The sequence below is a fragment of the Bubalus bubalis genome, chromosome 3 (genome assembly GCF_019923935.1).
Source record: "Bubalus bubalis isolate 160015118507 breed Murrah chromosome 3, NDDB_SH_1, whole genome shotgun sequence".
Classification (NCBI taxonomy): Eukaryota; Metazoa; Chordata; class Mammalia; order Artiodactyla; family Bovidae; genus Bubalus; species Bubalus bubalis.
The window spans coordinates 133285698-133311343 of record NC_059159.1 but is presented as its reverse complement, the minus strand read 5'-3'; the positions used below and the strand labels follow the sequence as shown (position 1 = coordinate 133311343).

The following is a 25646-nucleotide window of genomic DNA, read 5'->3' as shown; positions in this document are numbered from 1 at the left end:
GAAAACTGAACACGTAAAATCCTCATAAATGAAGATACAAGTTTCTTGTTTTTCTACTTTGCCTCCCAACATCTTCTTCCTTTGTCCTTGAGCCCAAGAGCTAGAGACATCTTATAAAGGCTTTACTTCTGACTTTTTTACTTTCCAGAGACTGGAAACACTGCCTAATTTAGTAAAAAGCTGCAAAGCATTGTGCTGTGATGTGGTAGGAATGTATGGGATTAGGAAGTAGAAGGCCCGTTTTTGGACAGAGTTCAACCACCAGCAAAATGAATGTTCAGGAACAAATCTCTGATGTCAGTATCCTGATTGATAACATGAGAGGCCAAGCTGGATAAATCTCAGTTATCTTCCAATTCTGAATCCCTTGATCATATATTGAAAAATCAGTCTTGCTTAGAGCATGTTGTATCTTTTTGTCTAAAATGAACATTAAAAATGGGCTAGGCTGGATATTCATGCCAAAAATATACAGTACGTTTTTTGCCATTAATTTTTCTGTATGAAGTGTCTTTAAAAAAATAAAAGATAATGAGTGATGTTGAGCATCTTTTCATGTGTTTGTTAGCCATCTGTATGTCTTCTTTGGAGAAATGTCTATTCAGTTCTTTGGCCCATTTTTTGATTGGGTTGTTTATTTTTCTGGAATTGAGCAGTAGGAGTTGCTTGTGTATTTTTGAGATTAGTTGTTTGTCAGTTGATTCATTTGCTATTATTTTGTCCCATTCTGAAGGCTGTCTTTTCACCTTGCTTATAGTTTCCTTTGTTGTGCAGAAGCTTTTAAGTTTAATTAGGTCCCATTTGTCTATTTTTGCTTTTATTTCCAATATACTGGAAGGTGGGTCATAGAGGATCCTGCTGTGATGTATGTCGGAGAGTGTTTTGCCTATGTTCTCCTCTAGTAGTTTTATAGTTTCTGGTCTTACGTTTAGATCTTTAATCCATTTTGAGTTTATTTTTGTGTATGGTGTTAGAAAGTGTTCTAGCTTCATCCTTTTACAAGTGGTTGACCAGTTTTCCCAGCACCACTTGTTAAAGAGATTGTCTTTAATCCATTGTATATTCTTGCCTCCTTTGTCAAAGATAAGGTGTCCATATGTGCGTGGATTTATCTCTGGGCTTTCTATTTTGTTCCATTGATCTATATTTCCATCTTTGTGCCAGTACCATACTGTCTTGATGACTGTGGCTTTGTAGTAGAGCCTGAAGTCAGGCAGATTGATTCCTCCAGTTCCATTTCTCTTTCTCAAGATTGCTTTGGCTATTCGAGGTTTTTTGTACTTCCATACAAATTGTGAACTTATTTGTTCTAGCTCTGTGAAGAATACCATTGGTAGCTTGATAGGGATTGCATTGAATCTATAAATTGCCTTGGGTAGTATACTCATTTTCACTATATTGATGCTTCCAATCCATGCATTTGAATCAGTTCTAATGAGGTGGATGAAACTGGAGCCTATTATACAGAGTGAAGTAAGCCAGAAAGAAAAACACCAATACAGTATACTAATGCATATATATGGAATTTAGAAAGATGGTAACAATAACCCTGTACACAAGACAGCAAAAGAGACACTGATGTATAGAACAGTCTTTTGGACTCTGTGGGAGAGGGAGAGGGTGGGATGATTTTGGAGAATGGCATTGAAACATGTATAATATCATATATGAAACAAGTTGCCAGTCCAGGTTCGATGCACGATACTGGATGCTTGGGGCTGGTGCACTGGGACGACCCAGAGGGATGGTATGGGGAGGGAGGAGGGAGGAGGGTTCAGGATGGGGAGCACATGTATACTTGTGGCAGATTCATTTTGTTATATGGCAAAACCAATACAATATTGTAAAGTTAAAAAATAAAATAAAAAATTTAAAATAAACTCAACAGATGAATGAAGCAAAAAAATAAAAAAAATTAAAAAAATAAAAAAATAAAAGAGAATGTCTTTGAAAATTCATAGAATAACTCATTTAAGTAGAAAGATACAGTGCATACCTCAGACCATGACATGTGCTGATGCTGACAGCAGAATCAAACTCATGTAAGATAGATCCTTGGTAAAAACAGTGATCCTAAAAGAGATGAAGAGGCTATTGACAAAAGTACATGTTTTGGTATTATATAAATATTAATATATATACATTTTATATTCATAATAATAATCATTATTTTATTTTCACAAATTACACTTATATTCATTAATGCATTCATTCATTGCATTCTTGTGTTGGAAGATTTTAAAGCTACTTTAGAATTCTTTTATTTTAATTGCTTGATTATTTTGTTTAAAACAGTATATAAATTCTTCCCTCACAATTTTAACAGTCTATGAGTTGATGCTAACCTCAGAAGTGTGACCTTTTACTTAGAAATATTATTCCTTAATCCATCTTAATATCTCTATCAAATTACCCTCCCTGTGCTATCCTTATACATTTCCCCCTGTTGCATATGAAATCAAATCAGTTTTTGATGATTGCAAAAATCAGGTCTCACTCTTTAACCAGGTTCCTTCATGACTTCCCTGCCTCTCTGCTTCAATCAGTTGATATCTTTATTACTTCCTCCTTGGTGCTCCATTCATGGTGATTCCACTGATAATTTCTCTTTCTATCAATTCCTTCTGTTCAGTTCCTGTCTATGTGTGACAATTTCTATGGCCCTAAACCTCAGACCTTCACAGACTAATATCCACTCCCTTTGTAGAAGAATGTAATCCAGCTTTCTTACTGTTCTATTTTGCAAAGAGTGCATGATGACTTAGATTTCATAGCTGATAACTGCCTTAAATAGAGGTGATATGGTTTAAAAAGTATACATTTGGTAGAAGAGAATAAAGTCATCCTTGGCTAGAAGGCTTCAGTGGGCATCTTCTGGAATGGAAAATAAATATAAAAACAGAACATGTATCCACTGAAATAATACTATAGTAAATGAACCAAAACTCATTTGGAGAATGAAAGAGAGGACTCAGTGTTGGTGCATCAGAAGGACTGGGCAAGGGGATTTTATTCACCTAAGAGTCAAATAGATGGAGGTTTTAAAATTGTTCCATATCTTTAAGTTTTATCCTTTAGCTTAACTACTACTCCATCAGGTACCTCATACTTCTTTGGAGTCCTGCTTTACCCTTCCTCCAGACTTAACACCATTTGGGGACAAAGAAATCAATAAGATACATTAGCAGTCATTGATTTGCTTGTTAGGCAGTGATCAGCCTCCTTTAGCATTCAGAGGATCATAGCTTCTATTCTAGGCTCATTCAGTGATGGTAGTCAATGCAACATTAATTTCTTTTTTTTTAATTTTATACTTATTCTATGTATTTTCCACACTCTTTGACCAGTGTTAGTGGGAGAAGCAAGTGGACAGTAGTGCTTAGAAGCTCTCATGAGTTGTTAGAACCAAGTTAACTCTTCAGTTTTTTAAATTTTTAAAAATTATTTATGACTATTATTTTTTAACTAACACTTCCCACAACTTTCTGATTCTGATGTAATGCTTTCTGCAACTACTTGTAAAGCTAGAATGGTTTCAAAATTATGCAAGGAAATAAATATTTTCAAAGAAGAGACAGAGGAAGGTCCTGTAAGATACCGTGATCTGAGGATGTTTGGTGATTTCCTCTCCTTTTGTGGAGTAGTACGTCTCACTGTAATTTAAGGCTAAAAGCTCCCTGGAAAAGAGGACAGGGAGGTGGTGAGATTCATTTATTCTAATAAGTGAACAGATAAAGCCTATTATGTGAGAGAGATGCCTCTAGGCTGCTTTCAATTCTCAGCAAGATCCTCTTATGCTAAACATAAGCAAAATCAATCCCGGTCACATGAGAAGACTCTCTATCTAGATTTCAGAGTGTGGTACAGGCAACAAAAGAAACAGAAAAAGATCCTGGCAGTTCTAAAACTGCATCATTTTGAGAAGAACCTAGGAAAAATATTATCTAAGGAAAAATCTCTTGCCTTAAGTGCCAAAATTAATGCAAAATATTTGTGATATTATATATCATATATGTATATGTGATATATATGTATATATATAGTATATATTTTATCAAAATATATATCTATTGGGTTAATGTGCATTAAGATATATGTATCATGTACATATGACACATGGACTTAAAATGATTGCAGGTTTTACATTTTATAAAAAATTATACAATATTCCCTTGTGGCTCAGCTGGTAAAGAAGGTAAAGAATCAGCCTGCAATGTGGGAGACCTGGGTTCAATCCCAGGGTTAGGAAGATCCCCTGGAGAAGGGAAAGGCTACCCGCTCCAGTATTTTGGCCTGGAGAATTCCATGTACTACAGTCCATGGGATCGCAAAGAGTCAGACACAACTGAGAGACTTTCATTTCACTTTCATACAATATTAACTGTAAATATATATTTTAATCTCCAAAACAAAAACTTTAAATTAAAACAGAGAGATATTGCTAAAAAAGACAATAGACAACAAAAAGCCAGTAGATAAAGTAAAAAAGAAGTCAAATAATTCAAAGATCCAAAGAAGAGTAGGAAAAGAAGGCCAGAGAAACAAAAATAGAGACAAACAGAAATTAAATACAACCATATCATTCTTTCATAACATTATAATGTATCATTCATTACATTAAATATTAATGGCTTAACCTTTCCAATTAGAAATCAGACTTTCCAATTAGAAATAGTGTCAGAAGTCACTAAAAGGCAGTGACCAACCACTTGCCATCTTACAGGAGACACATTTTAAATGTTAAAGCACAGGTAGGTTGAAGAAAATGGATGAAAAACTGTACATTATGGAAACAGTAAACATGTGAAGACAGAGCTAAACTGTACTAATATCAGGTAAAATACACTTCCCAGCAAGAGTGACATTTTATAATGACATAATGAGAAAAGAGTCAGTACACCATAAAGAAAAAACGATAAATATGTATGAGTCTAACTGCTAAGCTTCAGAATACATGAAGCAATTATTTTAAAATTCAAAGGATAAAAATTCCAATTCATAATTGGATGTTTTAATACTCATCCCTTGGCAATTGACAGAACAAATAAAAGAGTAATGTAAGTAAAAATAAAAGATCTAAATAATTCTATCAACCTAGAACTCTTCATCCAGTAACTGAAAAATATTTTCTTTCCCAAGGGCATATGATATGTTTAACAAGTTAGAACATAGGTTTGGCTATAAAACAAATTGCAATAAATTTTTATTAAAAAAATGATATCATACAAATCTTGACAAAGGTTATACCATAAACTATCAGATATTGGCATCAAATAAATAACACACTCAAGTAATCCATGAGTCAAAGAAGTCTCAAAAGAAATTAGAAAATATTTTGAAAGGAATGATAATAAAAATAAAACATGTCAAGGTTTTTTAGATGCATCTAAATTAATACTTGAAGGAAATATTATGGTTTTAAATAGTTTAAATACTTATGACAGAAAAGATGAAATGTTTCTATAAAAAGAGAAAAGTAAACCCTAGATAAGTAGAAAAATTAAATAATAAAGATAATAGATGGATTCTGTGAAATAAATAGAGCAATAATGAGCAAATCCAAATTTTGGCTATTTGAAAAGATGAACTCATTGATAAAGCTCTTCAGATTTGTCAAGAGAAAAGGATGGAGAACTCAGATCACTAGCATTAGAAATTATAAAAGTGTTATCAGATACTATAGACATTAAAAGAATAATAAGAGAATATTATAAAAAACACTTTATACCAAAAATTTGACATCTTACACGAATGTACATTTTCCTTGTGAATTACAATTTAAAACTGATACAAAGTGAAGTAAAAAATTTGAATAACCCTCTCTGAATAAAATTGAATTTGTAATAATAAAACCACTCCCACACACACACACACACAAATCCTCAAGGCACAGGTAGTTTCATTTATGAATTCCATCAAGCATTCTAAAACTGACATCTTTTGGAACATATAGGAAGAGAGAATACTTTCTAACTCATTTTTGAGGCCAACATAATGTTAATATAAAAATGTGACAAACATCACAAAAAGGTAGAAATGCTTAATAATATTCATCATTAACATGGTTTCAAAAACCTTTCACAAAATCTAAGTGAACTGAACACAGCAAAGAGGGTTTTATCACAAGGATGCAAGTGTGGTTTAACATTCAAATATCAATCAGTGTAAACTACCATGTGGACATTTCAATGGATGCAGAGGTTAACACTTTCAGAACTTATGGGGACTAAAAGAGAACTTTGAGGAAAGGCACATAGAAATTTCTCAATAAATATTAGCTTCCTTCCATCCTGAGGATGTTAGAATATGCAGATTTTGAACAAATTTATTAATATAAGTATGTTAATAGGTTCATATTTCTGTACATTTGTCCAGTGGGAGACTCAAAGTGGAAGGAGATTTTGTTGTAATTTATTTATTTACTTAATTTTTTTAGCTAATAGGCCAGAGTCTCAATTCTTCAGTGGAGTTATCCTTATATTTTACTCATTTGACAATTCTTCTTGAGTTATCCTTATAAATATTTTACACATTTGACAATTCTTCATGATTTCAATGTTTGAGGCTGGAAGGAAGAGCTATTGTGTGTAGGACCAACAGAAATTCAATAAAATTCAATAAAAACAGCAGCAACAGTTGTGAAGAGAGCTATTGAAGAAAGTTTAATGCATTAGAATTATTTAAGGTACACAAAATAGCTTGATAAACTAAATTCTTCCCATCCCTTAGAGTCCTCTCCAGCAGAACTCTATTTGATGTCTATTTTCAATAATTTAGAAGTCACTTTAAAAAAATTTAGTTTTCAAGTTTCTTTTGTCCCACTGATTTCCAAAGCATTAATGTATGAGCTCTTAAAGTGAGCATACTCCAGGTGCCCCACATAGGAAGTAATTTAGGAATGGGAGAACATTGTCTGTAATTGTTGTTAAATGTTATTAAATTGTTGAAATGATACAAGCTTATTTTAGAAGAGTAAGAATTCAGATTACATATACATAAGAAGGGCTTAAGGAATTCACTTTACCAGAAGTTTTTTATGAAAACTAGGATCCTATAGACTAATATGTCTATAAGTTATTGAATTATCATAAAACTTACCTTGATTTTAGAAGGTGAATTATTAAGATTTTTCTATTTAGGTTTAGTTGATACAACAATTCTTCTTCATAAGCTTCCTGAAAAACAGTATCCATCATGTGACTTAAATGTGTGCCCATTGAGTCTGTGTTGGTGGTGGGTAGAGGGGAAAATTACAGATCTTTCACATTCTACCCAGCAACCCAAAAGTCCTTTCAGGCAAAATAATAAATACTGATAAAGCTGAATTTCTATGAAAAATTTTGTTTTCAAGTTATTTTTTTAAGTTTTTTTTCCATAGACCATTTTAAAAATCTTTATTAAATTTATTACAATATTGCTTCTGCTTTGTATTTTACTTTTTTGGCCAAGATCCAAAGATCTCAGCCTGTGGGAGCTTAGATCACCAACCAGGGATCCAACCAGCCTCCCCACATTGGAAAGTGAAGTCTTAACTGCTAGACTGCCAGGGAAGTCCCCCCAAGTTATTTTTTAAATTTTTATTTTATATTGGAGTACAGTTTTTAAAATGTATTTATTTTAATTGCAGGATAATTGTCAAGTTATTTTTTTTTAATTTTGGTGGACTTTTTCTCCAGTTATAAAATGAAATTAAATGAAAAAAAAAAATGCATACTTTCCCCTTATTCAGAGGTATACAAGTTACTATATATCCTTATAGTTTTACTCCCCTGGATCTTCTGTTTATGTATTCTTAACAGTTGGTATACACTATCCTATACTCTACATCTTCACATAAAAATAAATCATGACCATGAGCATTTCCTGTTCTAATATATCTTCTTTTACAGTATGTATTTTTTTTTTTACTTGAAGACACAAAATGAACTTATTTAATCTACATCTATATTAGAAATTTCACTTGGGATATTCACTGCAGTTAGAATTTCACTATTAACAATGGGGGGGGTGGGAATGTAAAGCTTTTGGTAAATATTACCAGATAGCTTTGAATAAAGGAAGTTCAAAATTAGAATTTCAACAGAAATTTATAGTCATTCTTGTTTCCTTGCTTTAGATATTGTTGCTAATAAAAGTCTTTTGAATAATGACATGATAACTTTATGATAAATTGTTCTTTTTGATTACTTTTGAAAATGATATTTTCCTTTTATTTGTATATGACTTTTCAATTTATATCTTTTTGTTGTTGTTGTTTTTCAGTCACTAAGTTGTGTCTGACTCTTTGTGACCCCATGGACTATAGTCTGTCAGGCTCCTCTGTCCATGGGATTGTCATTTCTTCTGAGGCTCCTCTAAATCGTGTTAATTTTTCAGACTTCCCTTATTTCTAATGAGCTTGATGGTTTTGAACAGTACTGGTCAAAAATACTGGTCAGGTTTTTTGTGGGATGTCTCTCAGTTTAGGTTTATCTGATGTTTTTCTCATGTTTAGACTGGAGTTATGGAGAATTGATAGAAAACAACAAAATCAAATGTCATTTTTCATAGCATCATATCAGAAGAATATATTGTCAATATGACTTATTACTGATGTTAACCTGGACCATCTCACTGAGGCAACATTTTTCAGCCTTCTTCACTGTAAGTTATACTTTTTTCTTTCTTCCATATTATTCTATCTACTCTTGGGAAGGAAGTCATGAAGTACAGCCCATGCTCAAAGGTGGGGTGCTATGCTCCACCTCCTGGGGAGGGGGGTAAATTTCTGCATCAAGTTTCTGATTCTTCTTTAAGAGAGATTTGTCTATTCTCCCTCATTAATTTCCTTGTTCAATCACTTTTTATGCAAATATGGGCTCATGGATATTGACTGATACTTTGCGTTATGGTCTAAAACCACATTATTGACTTTGTTGCTCAAATTTTTCTTTTGGAAACTAGGAGATCCTTCTGTTGATCCCTCTGTTTTCTTGACACATTCCCATAAATGTGAGCTTGGGTTTGTTTGAGAACTTCCTTACTTTCTACAGCTGCAAGATGCTCCAAACTCATATTTCCTGCCCTGTCCAGGCTTATTTTGTAGGTTCATCCTGGAACTTTTCATCTTAGTCTGGATTAAGTCTTCAGACAATAGATACCAAAAGAGCCCACCAGCTTTTGCACAATGGAGAGTAGAAAGCAGGTTTTGACCTCTTGGCTGAGCACCAATGTCCAACCATTAAAAGGTCTGGGAAGATGAGGAAGGACAGAGAAAAGGACAGAGAAAAGAGAAGGACAGAGAAAAACTATTTGCAAGGAGATTATAAAAAAAACATAGACTTTATGGCAGTAGATGAAGAGTTACTTTTTTAATCATCTCAAGCCATGGGAAAGAGGCCTTATGGGACCATTTGGAAAGTTGAACTGTGTCTTACTTGTGACCGAGAAACCTAAAAAGTGAGCTCCTGTTATGGTGGAGGGAGAACAAGTCATTGCATTTGAAAGGCCGGCTTTCTCAAGGTGTGCAGAGGCAAAGTGACAGTCAGGATGCTCCATGGGTCAAATGAAAAACCTAAGTCTCAAAATGGAAATGCCTGATAATAAGTATCTAAAAACAGTCATTGACATGTATATGTATGGCTGAGTCACTTTGCAGTTCACCTGAAACTATCACAACATTGTTTGTTAATCAGCTATACCCTAATACAAAATAAAAAATTTTTAAAAATTGAACAAAGTAATTTAAAAATAAAAATAAAAACAATCATTGAATGTCTTTGACAATGCAGTGTTGCTCAGTTGCTAAGTATCTCCAACTCTTTACAACCTCATGGACTGCAGCAAGCCAGGCTTCCCTGTCTCTCACCATCTCAGAGTTTGCTCAAACTCATGTCCATTGAGTCAGTGATGACATCCAACCATCTCATCCTCTGTCACCCCCTTCTCCTCCTGCCCCTCAATCTTTCCCAGCATCAGTTTCTTTTCCAATGAGTCAGCTCTTCACATCAGGCAAAAGTATTGGGGCTTCAACTTCAGCATCAGTCCTTCCACTGAATATTCAGGGATGATTTCCTTTACGATTGACTGGTTTGATGTCCTTGCTGTCCAAGGGACTCTCAAGAGTCTTCTCCAGCACCACAGTTTGAAAGCATCAGTTCTTTGGCACTCAGCCTTCTTTATAGCCTGAGCCACCAGAGAAGTCCTTTTTGACAATAATGGGCATTGCAAAGAACCTAATTTTGAAGCTTCCTCCCCATTAGGAGTATTGTGCATTTTCTACATAAATATTTATTATTTTGGGGATTAACATTTTAAATGTTTTTAAATTTTAACACTTGAAATAAACACTCTGCTCAGCAGCAGGCCTTTGTATTCCTGTGAAAGTTGTTCAGCCATGCTGTAGAATCTGTGAGGTCAATAAACCTGCAGATCAGATCACTGGGAGAGAAAATGCTCAAGAGTGACACTCCATGGCCATCAGCTCAGAACAAATGAGGCTGTCTTGAATCAGCCTGGAAAACTGTTAGTGGAACTCTTCATGTAAACTGGAGGATCCACCCACCAACAAACCTGAACTTTTTTTGTTTGTTTGTTTTCTAATCCATTAAGGGATTGGTCTCCCCGCCCCACTCCACTCTCCACCCAAGCATATGTGTTAAGAGGAGTAAGAATCCTCAGAAAAGACACGATATGGCACTTGTTTGCTTTCTGCATACCTGCGAAACAATGCATTTCATTTATTAAATCAAAGCCCATACCTGTATGTCATCCTCATGGATGTGCCAAACATCTCGCTTCTGAATCAGAGGAAGCCTTTTAGGATGAACCAGTTCTTGACCCTCTACTCCAAGGATGACCTTTTCTAAAAGGGAATATAAGCAGGGGGCCAGGGGTGGAGGAGATATATTTGACATTAACATTGATCCATGGTAATTGGATAACAGAATTATTCTCATGGAGTTCATTTGTTCCCAGTAGAAGAGCATCCCCACTTTACAAGTATGGAAATTGAGACTGATATATCTAAGTTAGGAAAATATGGACTTCCCTGGTGGCTCAGACACTAAAGAATCTGCTTGCAATGTGAGAGACCCAGGTTCGATCCTTGGGTTGAGAAGACTCCCTGGAGAAGGGAATGGCTACCCACTCCAGTATTCTTGCCTGGAGAATTCCATTGGAAAGTAGGCAAACAGATTGGGGTCCTTCAGTTTCCTACATCTTTTCACTTTATTCTGCAGGTGCGACCTTTGTCTTCTCCTGCCTGTCTCTGGATCCTGCCTCCTGTTGAAGCCAGTCACTGCAATAGTTTGTTTTAATGTAAATTACTGATTTTATCTCTATGGGGCATTTGTATTTGAAGACAACTCTCATAGCTAAATGTAAGACTTTCCCATGTGAAAGGGATTTTAGATATTTTGAATCAGTGCTAAAATAATTTCTATATTACCTATCAGATTGGTAATCATCTGTCAGATGAGCCCTGCCAACCCCATTACAGAGTGATGTAAAGGAAAGAGCATAGGCTTTTAGAATCTGTTCTTATTGGAACCAGAGTTTTACTGGTTTATTAGCAGTATGACTATGAGTGGGGTTTCCCAAGTGGTGCAGTGGTAAAGAATCTGCCTTCCAATGCAGGAGACACAAGAGATATGGGTTTGATCTCTGGGTTATGAAGATGTCCTAGAAGAGGAAATGGCAACCCACTCCATTTTTCTTGCCTGGGAAATTCCATGGACAGAGGAGCCTGGTGGGCTACAGTCCATGGGGTTGCAAAGAGTTGGACATGACTGAGCAACTGAACACACATACATGACCATGAGTAATATGTCTAATCTTTCTGATTTACAGATATTAATCTCAATTTTCATACCACTAAATGGAGATAATATAGAATTTTAAGCGTGCTAATACACAAAGTGGCTAATGGCTAACATGTTGTCTCAGTTCCAGTTCAGTCATTCAGTCATGTCCGATTCTTTGTGACTCCATGGGCTGCAGCATGCCAAGCTTCCCTGCCTTCACCAAGTCCCGGAGCTTGCTCAAACATGGTGTCTACTGCCTTGCAGATATTCAGTAAAATCCTTCTCACCATCTATCAGAGTACTTAAGATTAATACAGCGTTTTATAGAACTATTGAATCTCAAGATTAACCATAATCTAGTCCAAATTCTATGCTATGTTTTCAGCAAAATCAGTGAATATTAATATTTTATCATTTACAATTTAAACTTGGTGACAAAAGAGATGTTGCCTCATAGCATACTAAGAAAACATCATAAAAAGATTAACACATACCTTTAATCTGAAAAATGAGTAAAATCATGAAACATAAACTCCTGGGAAACATTCTGAATGATTCTGGCAAACTGGGGCACATGTGTTTGAGAAAAGACGCGCACAGTTCTTGGTCCTTGCTGCCACAGAGAGGATGAAGACCCTAGCAGACAGACAGGCAGTTTTGATCCAGCACAAGGAAGTGCTCCTTATCGTGTTACACAATTTGTGAGGTGCTTTAGGCTAAAACCTAGAGGGTGGACGTCATGTACTAATTAAAGGCAACCACTGAGATGGTGGTGGTGGAGGAAGTGGGCTGGACAGAGATCCCTATATAATACCTGTTATAAATATGACTCCAGATGTACTAAATTATTTTTAAAGTGAAAACATCACATTTGTCTTGGAAAAAATTACTGAAGCATGTTCATATAAACTGTGGTGGAAGAAAGTCATCTATGCTGAAAGCCACATGTAAGAACTGTCAAGGAAAATTGGATAAAATAAAGTAGATAGAAATATTGAGAACTTTTTTTCTTAGCCAAATAAAGGCCTGGACCATGTAGGACATGAGGATAATGATGTTTACGGTACTAAATGAAACACAAGATATGAATCTATATTTTATCCCCACCCTGATAAAAGAATCCAGAGAGTCACTAGGGTAAGAGGGAGAGATGAAGGGAAATAACTTTCCCTTTCTCCCTGGTTTTATTAAGATATAATTGACAACAGATAAGGTATATGTCATACAGATTTGACAGTATTTTTAAGAAATGGTTCATGTCATATAGACACCAACCACCACCCCGCCTTTTTTTCCTCTTTTTGATGAGAACTCTAAAGATCTATTGTCTTGACAACTTTAAATATACCACCTAGCCCTGTTAATCATGTTGTACATCCCTAGTACTTATTGGTCTGATAGCTAGGATAGATCACGTTCATCTAAATTTATTTATGAAAGCTCATTTATGCTATAAATCACAAATTAATTCCAAAAAAAAGGCAAATAAAAACTCCAAAAATACATACAACATATATAATAAAATGTGAGGGCATAGATCCTGATAATATAGAACTCTTTCAAATCAATACAAAAAGAAAACATTAATGGGCAAATGTGCAAAGGACCTGCACAAACCCTTCTATATGCAGGTGTTCTTTCCTTATATTAGAAGAGATATATTATATTATATCTTTGCAATATAACCCCATATCTGCTTGGGATTCTATCCCTCCACTATCTCCATTATTGATTATCCCCATAATATTCCCATAAACTGAACCAGTCTACTATAACTGGAAGTTTTCTTTAACTCTTTATTTTGTATTGGGGTATAGCCAATTAACGGACTTCCCTGGTGGTTCAGATGGTAAAGAAAATGCCTGCAATGCAGGAGACCCAGGTTCAATCCCTGGGTCAGGAAGATCCCCTGGAGAAGGGAATATCTACCCACTCCAGTATTCTTGCCTGGAGAATCCCATGGACAGAGGAGCCTGGCAGGCTACATTCCTGGGGTTGCAAAAGAGACATGACTGAGCAACTGAGCACACATATTAACATATTGAAGAGTTTGGAAAAATACTCGATAATAGTAAGCACCCAATAAAAGTAGACTATAATTATTTAACTTAACTAGGAGGAGGTTTTATAATGCAGTAAATGAAAACGGACATTTAGATCCAAACCACCTGGGTTCTGTTCTCAGCACTTATGTTTCCTACCTACAAACCTTGGACAAGATCTGACCTCTTCATACCTCAGTTTTCTTTTCTCCCAAAATAAGTATAACAACAGTATCTTGGGGGTTCTCTGCTGGTTCAAATGGTAAAGAATCTGCCTGCAATGTGGGAGTCAATCCCTGGGTTGGGAAGATCCCCTAGAGGAGGGTAGAGTTAATAACCAGGATTAAATGGGGTTAATTTAACTCAATCACTTAAAAGTGGTATCTGCTACATATTAAAGGCTAGATAAGTGATGATTTTTTAAAGAACTACATAAATGTTGAATTTTGCTTTTATTATTTTATCCACTTCTCATCTTCCTCTCCTTCCCTGAGACTCAGGAGCTCTGGCTTCCTTTCTTTACCCCAACATGCTGTTTTCTCTTATCTAAGAACCTCTGGATACACTTGTTTCTCTGCTTCTCTGTGGCCAGATTAATTCCTCATGCTTCAATTCTTAGTTCAAGGGTCACTCTCTCAAGAAAGACTTCTCTTACTTCAGGGTCTAGAACAAGCTTCTTGTTGAAACAAGATACCCTTTTCTTTTCTGAAAAGTTGTTAGTTTATCACAAACTTATTTATCCAATTGCTTATCTGTTTCCTGAAACAAAACATAACTTCCAGAAAGCAAACTCTGCTTGCTTTTTCTTACTCTGGAACCATAAATGTAGAAGTGTCTTGCATATAGACAGTGTATTCAATATAAATTTGTTCAATGCAATAAAACTAATTTGCAATATGAGTAGGATCTGCTTCCATCTTCATGTGTTTCTCAAAATTTTGAACGTAATTGGAATAACTTTAAGTGATCACTTCTACCAGCAGAGTTTCTTTCAGGTCAATATAAGAGATAGTTGAAGACCAAAGGGCATACTTAATATATCCGACCTGTCATCAAACAAATATTCATCCACATATCAGATGGAACTTACCAGCTTCATTCACAGTGATGGTTATAGACAGCATTTTAAATTGGATAATAGGTAGGAACCATATTGAAGTTGCCTTTATTACAGTAAAAATAGAAAAAAAAAATTAAATACCAGTTGTAGAATCCTAATTATTTGTGGTGTCATGTTAAATGATAAGGCTTAAAGGCATTTGTCTGATACCTTTAGCTATGGCTGAGCTAACTTTCCAGCATGTCTAAAATATTAGAGATACGGCATTATCCACAGTTAATCCAGGTGAAACAACCCAGAAGTTTCAAAGAAGAAAACTTTTTGTAACTTAATCAGGCTGCATAATCAATCAGGGGAAAGCAGGCATTAAAATTTCTGCCTGACCCCATGTTCTTTTTATATGCTAGTGGTTTTTTGGACACAGACACAAGCTTTATTTTTGTATAATCACTCTATAATCAAGCATTCAAACCTGGAGAATATTATACTTCAATTCTGAACCCTACCAAGTGACTAGAGTAGCATAGTGAAATATGATAGCTAGTTTATATATTTTTTTCACTCTCAAGTCACAGCTTTCTGTTTTCAAAATAACAGCATCACTAAAGTATATAAAACTTTAAAAACAAACAAACAATTAACCCTGAAGCAGATTTCAATGAAAGTGTCTCCGGGAAGTCCAATTATCATACAAAAGCAGATTTTAAGGATTAAACAAATATGGGAATATTCTGTTTCCTCCTTATTTCTCTGCTGCAAATTTGTGGAGCAACCTCTCATAGGAGGTTCTCAAATCTACTCCTATCTTGGTTTCAGTGAGGGGTTTGGAGGTTGTATATTCTTTTTTTTTTTTTTTTTTTTTTTTTAATATTTAAGTGATTTTTATTTAGTTTTTTGGCTGTATCACATGGCTTGTGGGATCTTAGTTCCCTGACCAGGGATTGAACCCATGTCCCCTGTATTGGCTTGGAGTCTTAACCACTGGACCACCAGGGAAATCCTGAGATTTTAGATTCTTGTGTCCAATCCTTATGGTTGCTAGGATCAACCCTTTAAGTCAGGCAGGCGTATGTGTCTCAGGGGCCTCCTAGCTTTGATAAGAGCATGTCTGCTTTCTCCCTTTGATCTCCCTCACAATCCACATACCCCTTCAGGTTTCCTCTTGAGCTTCCTTCTCCCTTTCTTTTCCTCAGTCCTGCTCCCTCTCTCTGAGCTAGCAACTTAGAGAGCAAGTCCTCAACCCTTCTTAAAGACTTAGAGTGAATTCACAATCGTGGAAACCCAGGAAGTGTGACAGATGATAAAGAATACACTCCAAGTCAGAAACAAGAGGCGGTCCACCATGCAGACTCAAACAGCTTATTCTCTTCTGTCCTTTGCAAAGAGAAACATGAGAAAAGGGGCAATAAATTAAGTGAATAAAGAAAATCTTATCCAAATTACAATAGAAACGGCAAAAACTAAACACAAAAATACTGGATGAAAGATTAGCATTTTCTATCTGACTTTAAAAGAAATATCATTATAAAGTACTCCAAAGTCACATTCATTAAAGGGAACTTGCAATTCTTTTTGTAGAAGCTAATTTCACCCCATTAATTGCGTTTTCAGTGCATTGAAAAGAACACTAGATTCAAAATAAGGAACTCTATGTTCACCTGTGAGTAATTATTCTTTCTTTGGCAAGTCATTTATTTTCTTGGCCCCAGTGCTTCATGTATAAGTTAGGGATATTAGATTGTTTGATCTCAAAGATCTTTTTTTTTTTTAACATCAGGGTGCTATGTTTCCATGCTTTTACTGAATTTCCTTTTCTAAGACCTCTTCATTGTAAATAGAAATTTTGACTTGTTAGAATAAAGACAAGTTTGGATTTTTTTTTTCTCACTATCCTTTTTTGTTGTTATTTAGTCACCAAGTCATGTCTCTGTAACTCCATGAACTGCAGCACGCCAGGCTTCCCTGTCCTTCACCATCTTCCAGAGTTTGCTCAAACTCATGTCCACTGAGTCAGCTATGCCATCCAATCATTTCATCCTATGTCATCCCCTTCTCCTCTTGTCCTCAATCTTTCTCAGGATCAGGGTATTTTCTAGTGAATCCTACTGTCTATAAATTGATATATACAGTAAATATCATGATATAGATGCCACAAGAGCAATAAAAAAATTGACTTACTTTGCCATGCAAAAAAAAAAAGTTATTCGTGGGGAGTAGCAGATCCTGAGTAAAAAGAGTGCATAGACATTTCACCCTTTAATTCTGATAATCAAATTACTTAGCTAATGACATTGAACAAATTACTTAATATTCCTAGAGTTTTGGTTTCTTCATGGCAAATTAAAGGTAATAGTGCTTCCTACACCAGATCACTGTGTAGATTAAGTAAGATCATTAATGATGAGTACTAATACACAGCACACATACTACTCTCAATCTTGTTGAAGGGTTGACATTATTCCTCACCTTCAATTTAACTCTACTTCATAACAGCTTTAGGAAATACATTAACTTCAGTGAGGTCAAAATGTTTAAACAACATAAAATCAATGGGTGACAAGGTATGAAATGAAATGTAATTAAGTTTTCTCCAGTTGAATAAGTGGCAACATTCATGATCCTATCCATAAGTCCAGTTCCTACAGAACTATGTCACACATTCACCTCACTTCTCAACAAACTGTAATATTCATATTTTAATAAATTATAGTGACTTTCTTGATCTCTCATGCCCTTCCAGCAACCTTGATATTTTTCTGATCCTTTTATAACAAAATCCTCTCAAGGAGTTTTCAGTAATTCCTGTTCTTAGTTCTTCATTCTCTCTTTAAGTCACTCTCTTGTGTCTCCTGGATTGACAGCGAGTTACTTTACCACTAGTGCTATCTGGGAAGCCCTTCTTAGTAGCATGAATGGTCAAATATAAGGAGACATATGTTACTCTAGCTACCCACTGTCTGCACAGTATTTTAAGATCATCAACTAAAAGAGTGGTGGAACTTTACTTTGAGTGATTGTTCGGTTGGTTGACCTGTTCAGTTCTTGGTGCCCCTGCTCCTTTCATCAGTACGCCCGTGTGAGTTCTCCTATACAGCTGGCCACCCTTTCATCTGCCTACAGAAACATCTTTTTCAAGGTTGGTTAAATAGAACTCAGAGTATACTTGTCAGTCTTTTGTGGTTTCATCATATTCTTCATTTCATGCTCTTCTTTGCCTCCAGTTTGACAAATATAATAAATAACTCTCTCAGTGAGGGGCCACCCTGCCCACCTTCCCCAAACCCAACACACCTAGGAACACATTCTCCATGATATTTCTGTTAGCCACCATAGCACACACTGGTCCTTCCTTCCCGTGATTCCTAAAACCATGCCTAGCTTTGGTGTACAGTTGGCATATTGGTATGTAAGCATCTTTGAGTGAATCTTTCTTCTCTGCTTTTTATAATAGACTTGATATAATGGAGCCTGAAGTACTGAGTGAGCTTTCTTGTTTATATCTTAATAAAGTAAAATGAGAGTTGGACCATTAAAAAAAAAACTGAGTGTTGAAGAATTGATGCTTTGGAACTGTGGTGCTGGAGAAGACTCTTGAGAGTCCCTCGGACTGTGAGGAGACCAAACCAATTAGTCCTAAAGGAAATCAATCCTGAATATTTATTGGAAGGACTGATGCTGAAGCTCAAATACTTTGGCCATCTGATGTGAGGAGCTGACTCATTGGAAAAGATCCTGATGCTGGAAAGATTGAAGACAAAAGGAGAAGAAGGTGGCAGAGGATGAGATGGTTAGATAGCATCAATGACTCAATGGACTTGAATGTGAGCAAACTCTGAGAGATGGGGACAGGGAAGCCTGGTGTGTTGCAGTCCACGGGGCGGCAAAGAGTCAGACATGACTTAGCAACTGAACAACAACAATGTCTGAGTTATCCTGTGCCTATCACTGCTCTCAAATATCTGCAATGATAGAGATCACTAGTATAATTTTCACCTTATCTCCTGAAGTATGTGCGAGCCCTTTGAAAACAGAGACCATTGCGAATATTCACATGTCCCCCGTGGAGTCTAAGAGTACCAGAGCTTTCATGTTGTTACTACTCAGTAAATACCAATTTAAGAAGTTGATTGTAATTTATCATGACATTATTGCTGCACTCAATTTGCAGATGATAAATATGAGTTTACCAGAACTTAACAAATATTCTACTTAAATTCCTATTTTCCTGAATCTTTGAGCTTCTTTGGATCTCTGTTATAGCTAACCCAAGGCTTAAAAGCCCCAGAGTCACCTGAGACTAGGAGCTATTCATGGACCATCAAGTACTAGGAGCCAGGGTCATATTAATATTTCAAATAGCTTGGCTATTCATTGTGCCTTTCTTCTGAAACCAGGAAAGGATGTGATACCATCTCTAGAGTCTGCCCATTCAAATTCTGCAGTTTACTTTCACCCACGAGGATACCTTCCGGCACAACTTGATCTCGGTGTGTCTGTACCAGTAGCACTTCATTAATCGTGGGGCAGAGGCTGGGAATGGCCCTCAAGCCTGTGCCAGAAGCTCCCCCACAGGGCCAACGTCGTCTTCTCACAGAGGGAACATTAAGGGAGGGAGGGGATGTTGGCACCTGGATATCTCTTAACTCAGACTGTACAGTCTTGAGTCAACCTTGAAATTAACCCCACTACTTTGTAATGATATAAAACTTACACCCTGAGCACTCACTCTGTGAGGCATTTGCTTGTTCAGTGTTAACGATATGGGGCGGTTAAATGAAACAATAACTCAGTCATTTGACAAATGAAAAAACTGAGTCTCAAAAAAGAAATTCATCCATTTGAGGGTGGTCAGCAAGTGGTGGAGCTATGTGTACACCCAAGTCCTTAAGGCAATGTGTAGTGGTTTAGTTGCTAAGCCATGTTTGACTCTTAACAACCCAACAGACTGTAACCCTCCAGGCTCTTCCGTCTATGGGATTTCCCAGACAAGGATACTGGGGTGGGTTGTCCTTTTCCTTCTCCAGGAGATCTTGCCAACCCAGGGCTCAAACCCAGCTCTCCTACATTAGCAAGCAAGTTCTTCACTGCTGAGCCACCAGGGAAGCACTCAAAATTAATATGTGCTGCTAAGTCACTTCAGTCACTTTAAGCCAACTTTTTCACTCTCCTCTTTCACTTTCTTCAAGAGGCTCTTTAGTTCTTCTTCACTTTCTGCCATAAGGGTGGTGTCATCTGCATATCTGAAGTTATTGATATTTCTCCCGGTAATCTTGATTCCAGCTTGTGCTTCACTCAGCCCAGTTTCACATGATGTACTCTCCATATAAGTTAAATAAGCAGGGTGACAATATACAGCCTTGATGTACTCCTTTCCCAATTTGGAACCAGTCTGTTGTTCCATGTCCAGTTCTAACTGTTGCTTCTTGACCTGCATACAGGTTTCTCAGAAGGCAGATAAGGTGGTCTGGTATTCCCATTTCTTTAAGAATTTTCCACAGTTTGTTGTGATCTACACAGTCAAAGGCTTTAGCATAGTCAGTGAAGAAGTAGATGTTTTTTCTGGAATTCTTTTGTTTTTTCCTATGATCCAATGGATGTTGGCAATTTGATCTCTGGTTCCTCTGCCTTTTCTAAATCCAGCTTGAACATCTGGAAGTTCTTGATTCATGTACTTTTGAAGCCTAGCTTGGGGAATTTTGAACATTACCATGCTGATAGGGCCCATATGGGGTCTCATTGATAAGATGGCTCATTAGGTCGACCTCACAAACAAAGAATAAAATCACAGTGATCTGTGAGACTGACCAAATTGCCCAAATGGCATGATGTTTTCTCACTGGTGTCTATCTTCTCAAAGCTGTGAGACCACCAGATTCCAGACTTCTGGCTACGTGACCATCCCTTCAGAGAATTTTTCATTGGTGGGGTATAAGAAAGACCCCGACAGAAAGGGAGGGTGCTGGTTCTTCTTAAGGGCCAGTCACCCTCTCTTTTCCCTTTAATAAATTTCCCTTTTCTTGCCTGACTGCCGGGCTTGCTCTCTTTTTCTCTGCACTCGGCTTACATTCTGGTCCTGAAACCTGGGAGGGAAGAGCACTGCAACTGGGTGGGTTCCTCTCACGAGCCCACCTCCGGTGGTCCCTCCCTTGGACCTTGCCGAGAAACTGAGATGTGCTCCGGGACAAGACTCTCCACTTGCCTTGCTGGACTGACATCCACACGCTGGCCCACATTTCATCCATCCGTTAGAAGGGTAAGTGAAATCCCATTCTCTTGGATCCTCTCTCTCTCTCTTTCACCTCATTTCCAAGTCCTAGCCATAGGCAAGAGGATCCCCAAGGTTCTTGGGCCCTTGGCCTTGTGCCCCTGTCTGACTTTGAAGTAGGGGACGCCTATTTCAAAGCAGACTATTATTACTCTCTGAGAAAGTCCTGAGAACAGGGACGCCTTTTCTCTCAGACCTTTCTCCTCGCTTTCTCTCACCCTTGTGTAACCTCCCTATTCAGCTGCAATGGGAAATTCTCAATCCCAGCCCTCAAAATCTACTCCTCTAGGATGCCCTCTCCGAAACCTTGGTTTTTCAAGGAGAGATAAGACCAAAAAGACTTATTTACTGTTCTAACACACTCTGGCCGCAATACAGACTTGATAACAGGTCTCAGTGGCCAGAAAACGGAGCTCTCGATTATAATACTCTATGGGACCTTGGTAACTTATGCCGCTGCAATGGCAAGTGGTTAGAAATCACTTAAGTTCAGGCTTTCTTTGCTCTTTGCTCTCGACCCACTCTCTGTGAGTCCTGTTCTACTTCTCAAATACTCTTAGCCCACCCTGGGTCAGACTTTTCTTCTTCTTCCTTGACCTTTACAACCACAACCCACCCCCTATCACTCCTAATCCCATTCCAGATCTAGTTCCACAACCTCCACCTTAAGTCCCCTCCTCCCTCCCTCCTTCTCAAGTGCAGGTCACAGCTCCTAACCCCTGTCCTCAGCCAGTGCCTGAGGCAAGCTCTGAGACCTCAGCCCCACTCTCTATCCTGAGGGTCCCTAGATCCCCTCCCCGAACAAAACAGGAAACCTCATTGCAGGATCCTGCTCCTTCCCCTGCTCCACTGCTCCCTTTAGGGGAAGTAGCTGGAGCAGAAGGCATTGTTTGGGTTCATGTCCCATTCTCCCTCACCGATCTATCTCAGATTGAAAAGCATCTTGACTCCTTTTCCTCAGACCCCAATAATTATCTAAAAGAATTCAAGTATCTTATCCAGTCTTACAACTTAGCCTGGCATGATATTTACATCATACATTCCTCCATCTTCTCCCAGAAGAGAAGGAATGAGGATGGCAAGCCTCTCAAGCGCATGCTGATGAGATACACAGGACAGATAACACTAAGTCCCTGGAGCTGTCCCTGTAGGCGCTGTCCCTGGAGATGACCCCAACAGGGATTATCAGGCAGGGAGACCTGGGCGAGCAGCTCGTAATCATATGACTGCTTGTCTCATTGTGGGTCTTCAAAAGGTAAGGCATAAAGCTGTCAACTTTGATAATTTCCAGGAAATAACTTGAAAACGAGATGAAAACCCGGCACAATTTCTAGCCAGGTTAACAGAAGCCCTACAAAAATATACAAAATTAGATCCCACTTCAGCAGAGGGCACCATTGTCCTTAACACCCATTTTGTCTCCCAGTCATCCCCAGATATCTGAAAGAAACTAAAAAAGGCAGAAGAAAGCCCTCAAACCCCTCAACAAGATCTTTTAAATTTAGCCTTTAAGATTTTCAATAACCGGGAAGAACAGGCAAAGCTAGAGAAGGCCCAACAAAATCAGGCCAAATGCCACCTTTTAGCCACTGCCCTACATGGCTCCAAGCCTCCATCAACCAACAAAGAAAGGAGGCCGCCTAGGCCCTGCTTCAGATGTGGTAAAGAAGACCACTGGGCCTGCCCATGCCTAAAGTCATGGCCTGCTTCAGGTCATGTCCCAGCTGTGGTATAAAGGGACATTGGAAGGTCAACTGCCCAAATCTCCTTCCAAGAATCCAGACATCCCCTCCTGTTCCCAAGCAGGAGTCCTCCGACCCAGCTCTGCCCAGCCTCCTTGGACTCACTGCTGAAGTCTGAAGTTGCCCAGGGCCCCAGGCCCCAACTCTCATCACCTCTAAGGAGCCCAGGGTAACTCTTACAGTGGCAGATAAGCCAGCCTCCTTTCTCATTGACACAGGGTCCACTTACTCTGTTATGCTTGCCTACTCTGGAAAAACCAGGGCCTCTCAGGTCTCTGTTATGGGGATTGATGGTTTAATATCTACACCATGAATAACCAAGCCTCTACCTTGCACACTTCAAGATACCTCATTTTCCCATTGTTTTCTCATACTCCCTAAATGCCCCACTCCTATTCCTGGGAGAGACTTTCTCTCAAAATTCAAAGCCTCTATTACTATGCCAAGCTCACCCTCTGATCTAGCCTGGCTACTGCTCCTCAACCCCACCTCCTCTTCCCCTGCCCCATTGCCCTCTTTGTCCATAAACCCCATAGTTTGGGATACAGATAACCCATCTGTTGCCTCTCACCATGATCCAATTCATATCCATCTCAAAGACCCCCTGTGTTCCTGTCAGGTGAGCGTATGCTCCTCAGTTCTGTTTCGTCACAACAAAGATTTGGAGTGATGGACATTAAAGCCCTCAATGTGTCACAGCTCTCGGGTCTTGGACAAACCATGTTATAGCTCTTAGACAAATCAGTGTTACAGCTCTATTTTATTTAGAAGATAGCAGGAGAATCCATCCTTGAAGTGTGCGGGCATGCCAACCCAAAGACACGAAGAGAAGAGAGTGGAGGAGTGTGCCAGAGTGGGAAAGAGAGAGAGCTCTTTGGCTCCTCTTTTTATATGTTTTGTCCCTCCCCCTGGGCCCTCCCTATGCAAATTGGGCTAGCCAGGAGTGCTGTTCTACCTGAAGTCCTCACTCCAGTCCTCGGACCTTCCTTTGACCTTCCTTTGTTCTATTTTCGTGGGCTTTTCCCCTCCTTGTCTTTTAGCCATCTCCATTTTGGACTCCTGTTTCCTATTCTAACTACCTAACAGTTCCCCAATCAACCACAACACCCCATCTCCCAAAAACATCAACAAGGGTTAAAGCCTATCATCACTAAACTCCTACATCAGGGCCTCTTGCACCCAACTCACTCTCCCTATAACATATATATCCTACTTCTCAAAAAGCTAAATGGCTCCTATTGCCTGGTCCAGGACCTGAGCTTTATCAATGTGTCTGTTATCCCCAAACACCCAGTAGTTCCAAATCCCTAAACTTTTCTCTCTCTCATTCTGTCTTCCATTACCCACTTCACTGTTCTAGACCTCAAAGATCTTTACTTTTTTACCTTCTTTACTATTCCTTTACACCCAGACTCTCAAGACCTCTTTGCCTTTACCTGGACTGATCCAGACAATCATTGCTCCCAACAATTGACATGGGCAGTCCTCCCAAAAGTCTTTCGTGATAGCCCTCATTTCTTTGGCCAAGCTCTAGCATCAGACCTAACCTCTCTTGACATTACTCCAAGTACTGCCCTCCAATATGTGGACAATCTCCTCCTTGTAGTCCTTCACTTACATACTCTCAACAACACACTATATACAACTCTTCAATTTTCTAGCTGATTGAGGCTATTGAGTATCTCCCACCAAGGTTCAGCTCTCTCTTCCTAGAGTCATCTGTCTTGAAGTCCTTTTAACACCAATGAAAAGATATATTACTACCAATATAAAGTCCTTTGTATCCACCCTACCACTCTCTACATCAAAAACAAAGATCCAGGCCTTCTTGGGGTTACCTGGGTATCTATGCCTCTGGATTCCTAATTTCATCCTCTTGGCACAACCCCTATATCAAGCCACCCGAGGAGATCTTTCAGATCCTCTAGAGCTAAAATCAAATGTCCATTCAGCCTTTAACAACCTTAAGCAAGCCATTCTCTCAGCCCCAGCTCTAACACTCCCTGACCTTTCTCACTCCTTTATACTCTACACTACTGAGAGACACAAAATTGCCCTGGGAATTTTGGGACAAAATTAGGGCCTCTCTTTCACCCCTATCGCTTACCTATCAAAGCACTTATATACCACAATTCAAGGATGCCAGCCTGCCTACATGCTCTGGCAGCAGCTGCACACCTCGCTCAGAAAAGTAAAACTTACTTTCAGAGTACCCACTGTCATTCGTTCACCACATGACTTTAAGGACTTACTTTCTCACAAACCTATGATCCTTCTATCTCCTTCATGCATTCAACTAATTCATGTCACCCTTCTCAAATCTCCTGAGTTTTCCTTTGAACGCTGTCCTACTCTCAACCTTGCCACACTTATCCCTAATTCTTCTGAGCCCCCCATCCACACTTGCAAAGAGGCATTAGAAGACCTGATGCCCCATTTCTCCCACATTTCCTCAACCCCTTTAAATAACCCTGACTTTACTTGGTATATTGATGGCAGCTCCCCTACAACATCAGAAGGAAAAAAAGTAGCTGTTTATGCAATGGTCTCTGACACCGAAATTATTGAATCCCAACCTCTCCCCTTAGGAACCTCTTCCCAAAAGGCAGAACTTATTGCACTAACTAGAGCCGTTACCCTCGCAGCTAACAAGAGAGCAAATATATACACTGACTCTAAATATATTTTCCACGTCATACACTCATATGCTGCATTTGGAAGGAAAGAGGGCTCCTATCTACTAAAGGCTCTCCC

At 38.2% G+C, this 25646-nt stretch overlaps 1 protein-coding gene across 1 annotated transcript in view; it reads right to left on the bottom strand.

Annotated features, from left to right (window-relative positions):
• Window positions 1-20638, bottom strand: part of ADAM7 (ADAM metallopeptidase domain 7) — a 117975-nt gene extending 97337 nt beyond the window's left edge. The window contains exons 1-7 of the mRNA XM_045164721.1: window positions 20593-20638; window positions 19295-19434; window positions 12278-12419; window positions 10740-10843; window positions 7099-7175; window positions 3599-3677; window positions 1997-2073 (exon numbers count right to left, since the gene is read on the bottom strand). Of these exons, the coding sequence (XP_045020656.1) occupies window positions 1997-2073; window positions 3599-3677; window positions 7099-7175; window positions 10740-10843; window positions 12278-12419; window positions 19295-19434; window positions 20593-20638 (665 nt within the window). The remainder of the gene's footprint in view (window positions 1-1996; window positions 2074-3598; window positions 3678-7098; window positions 7176-10739; window positions 10844-12277; window positions 12420-19294; window positions 19435-20592) is intronic.
• Between the last annotated feature and the right edge of the window lie 5008 nt (window positions 20639-25646).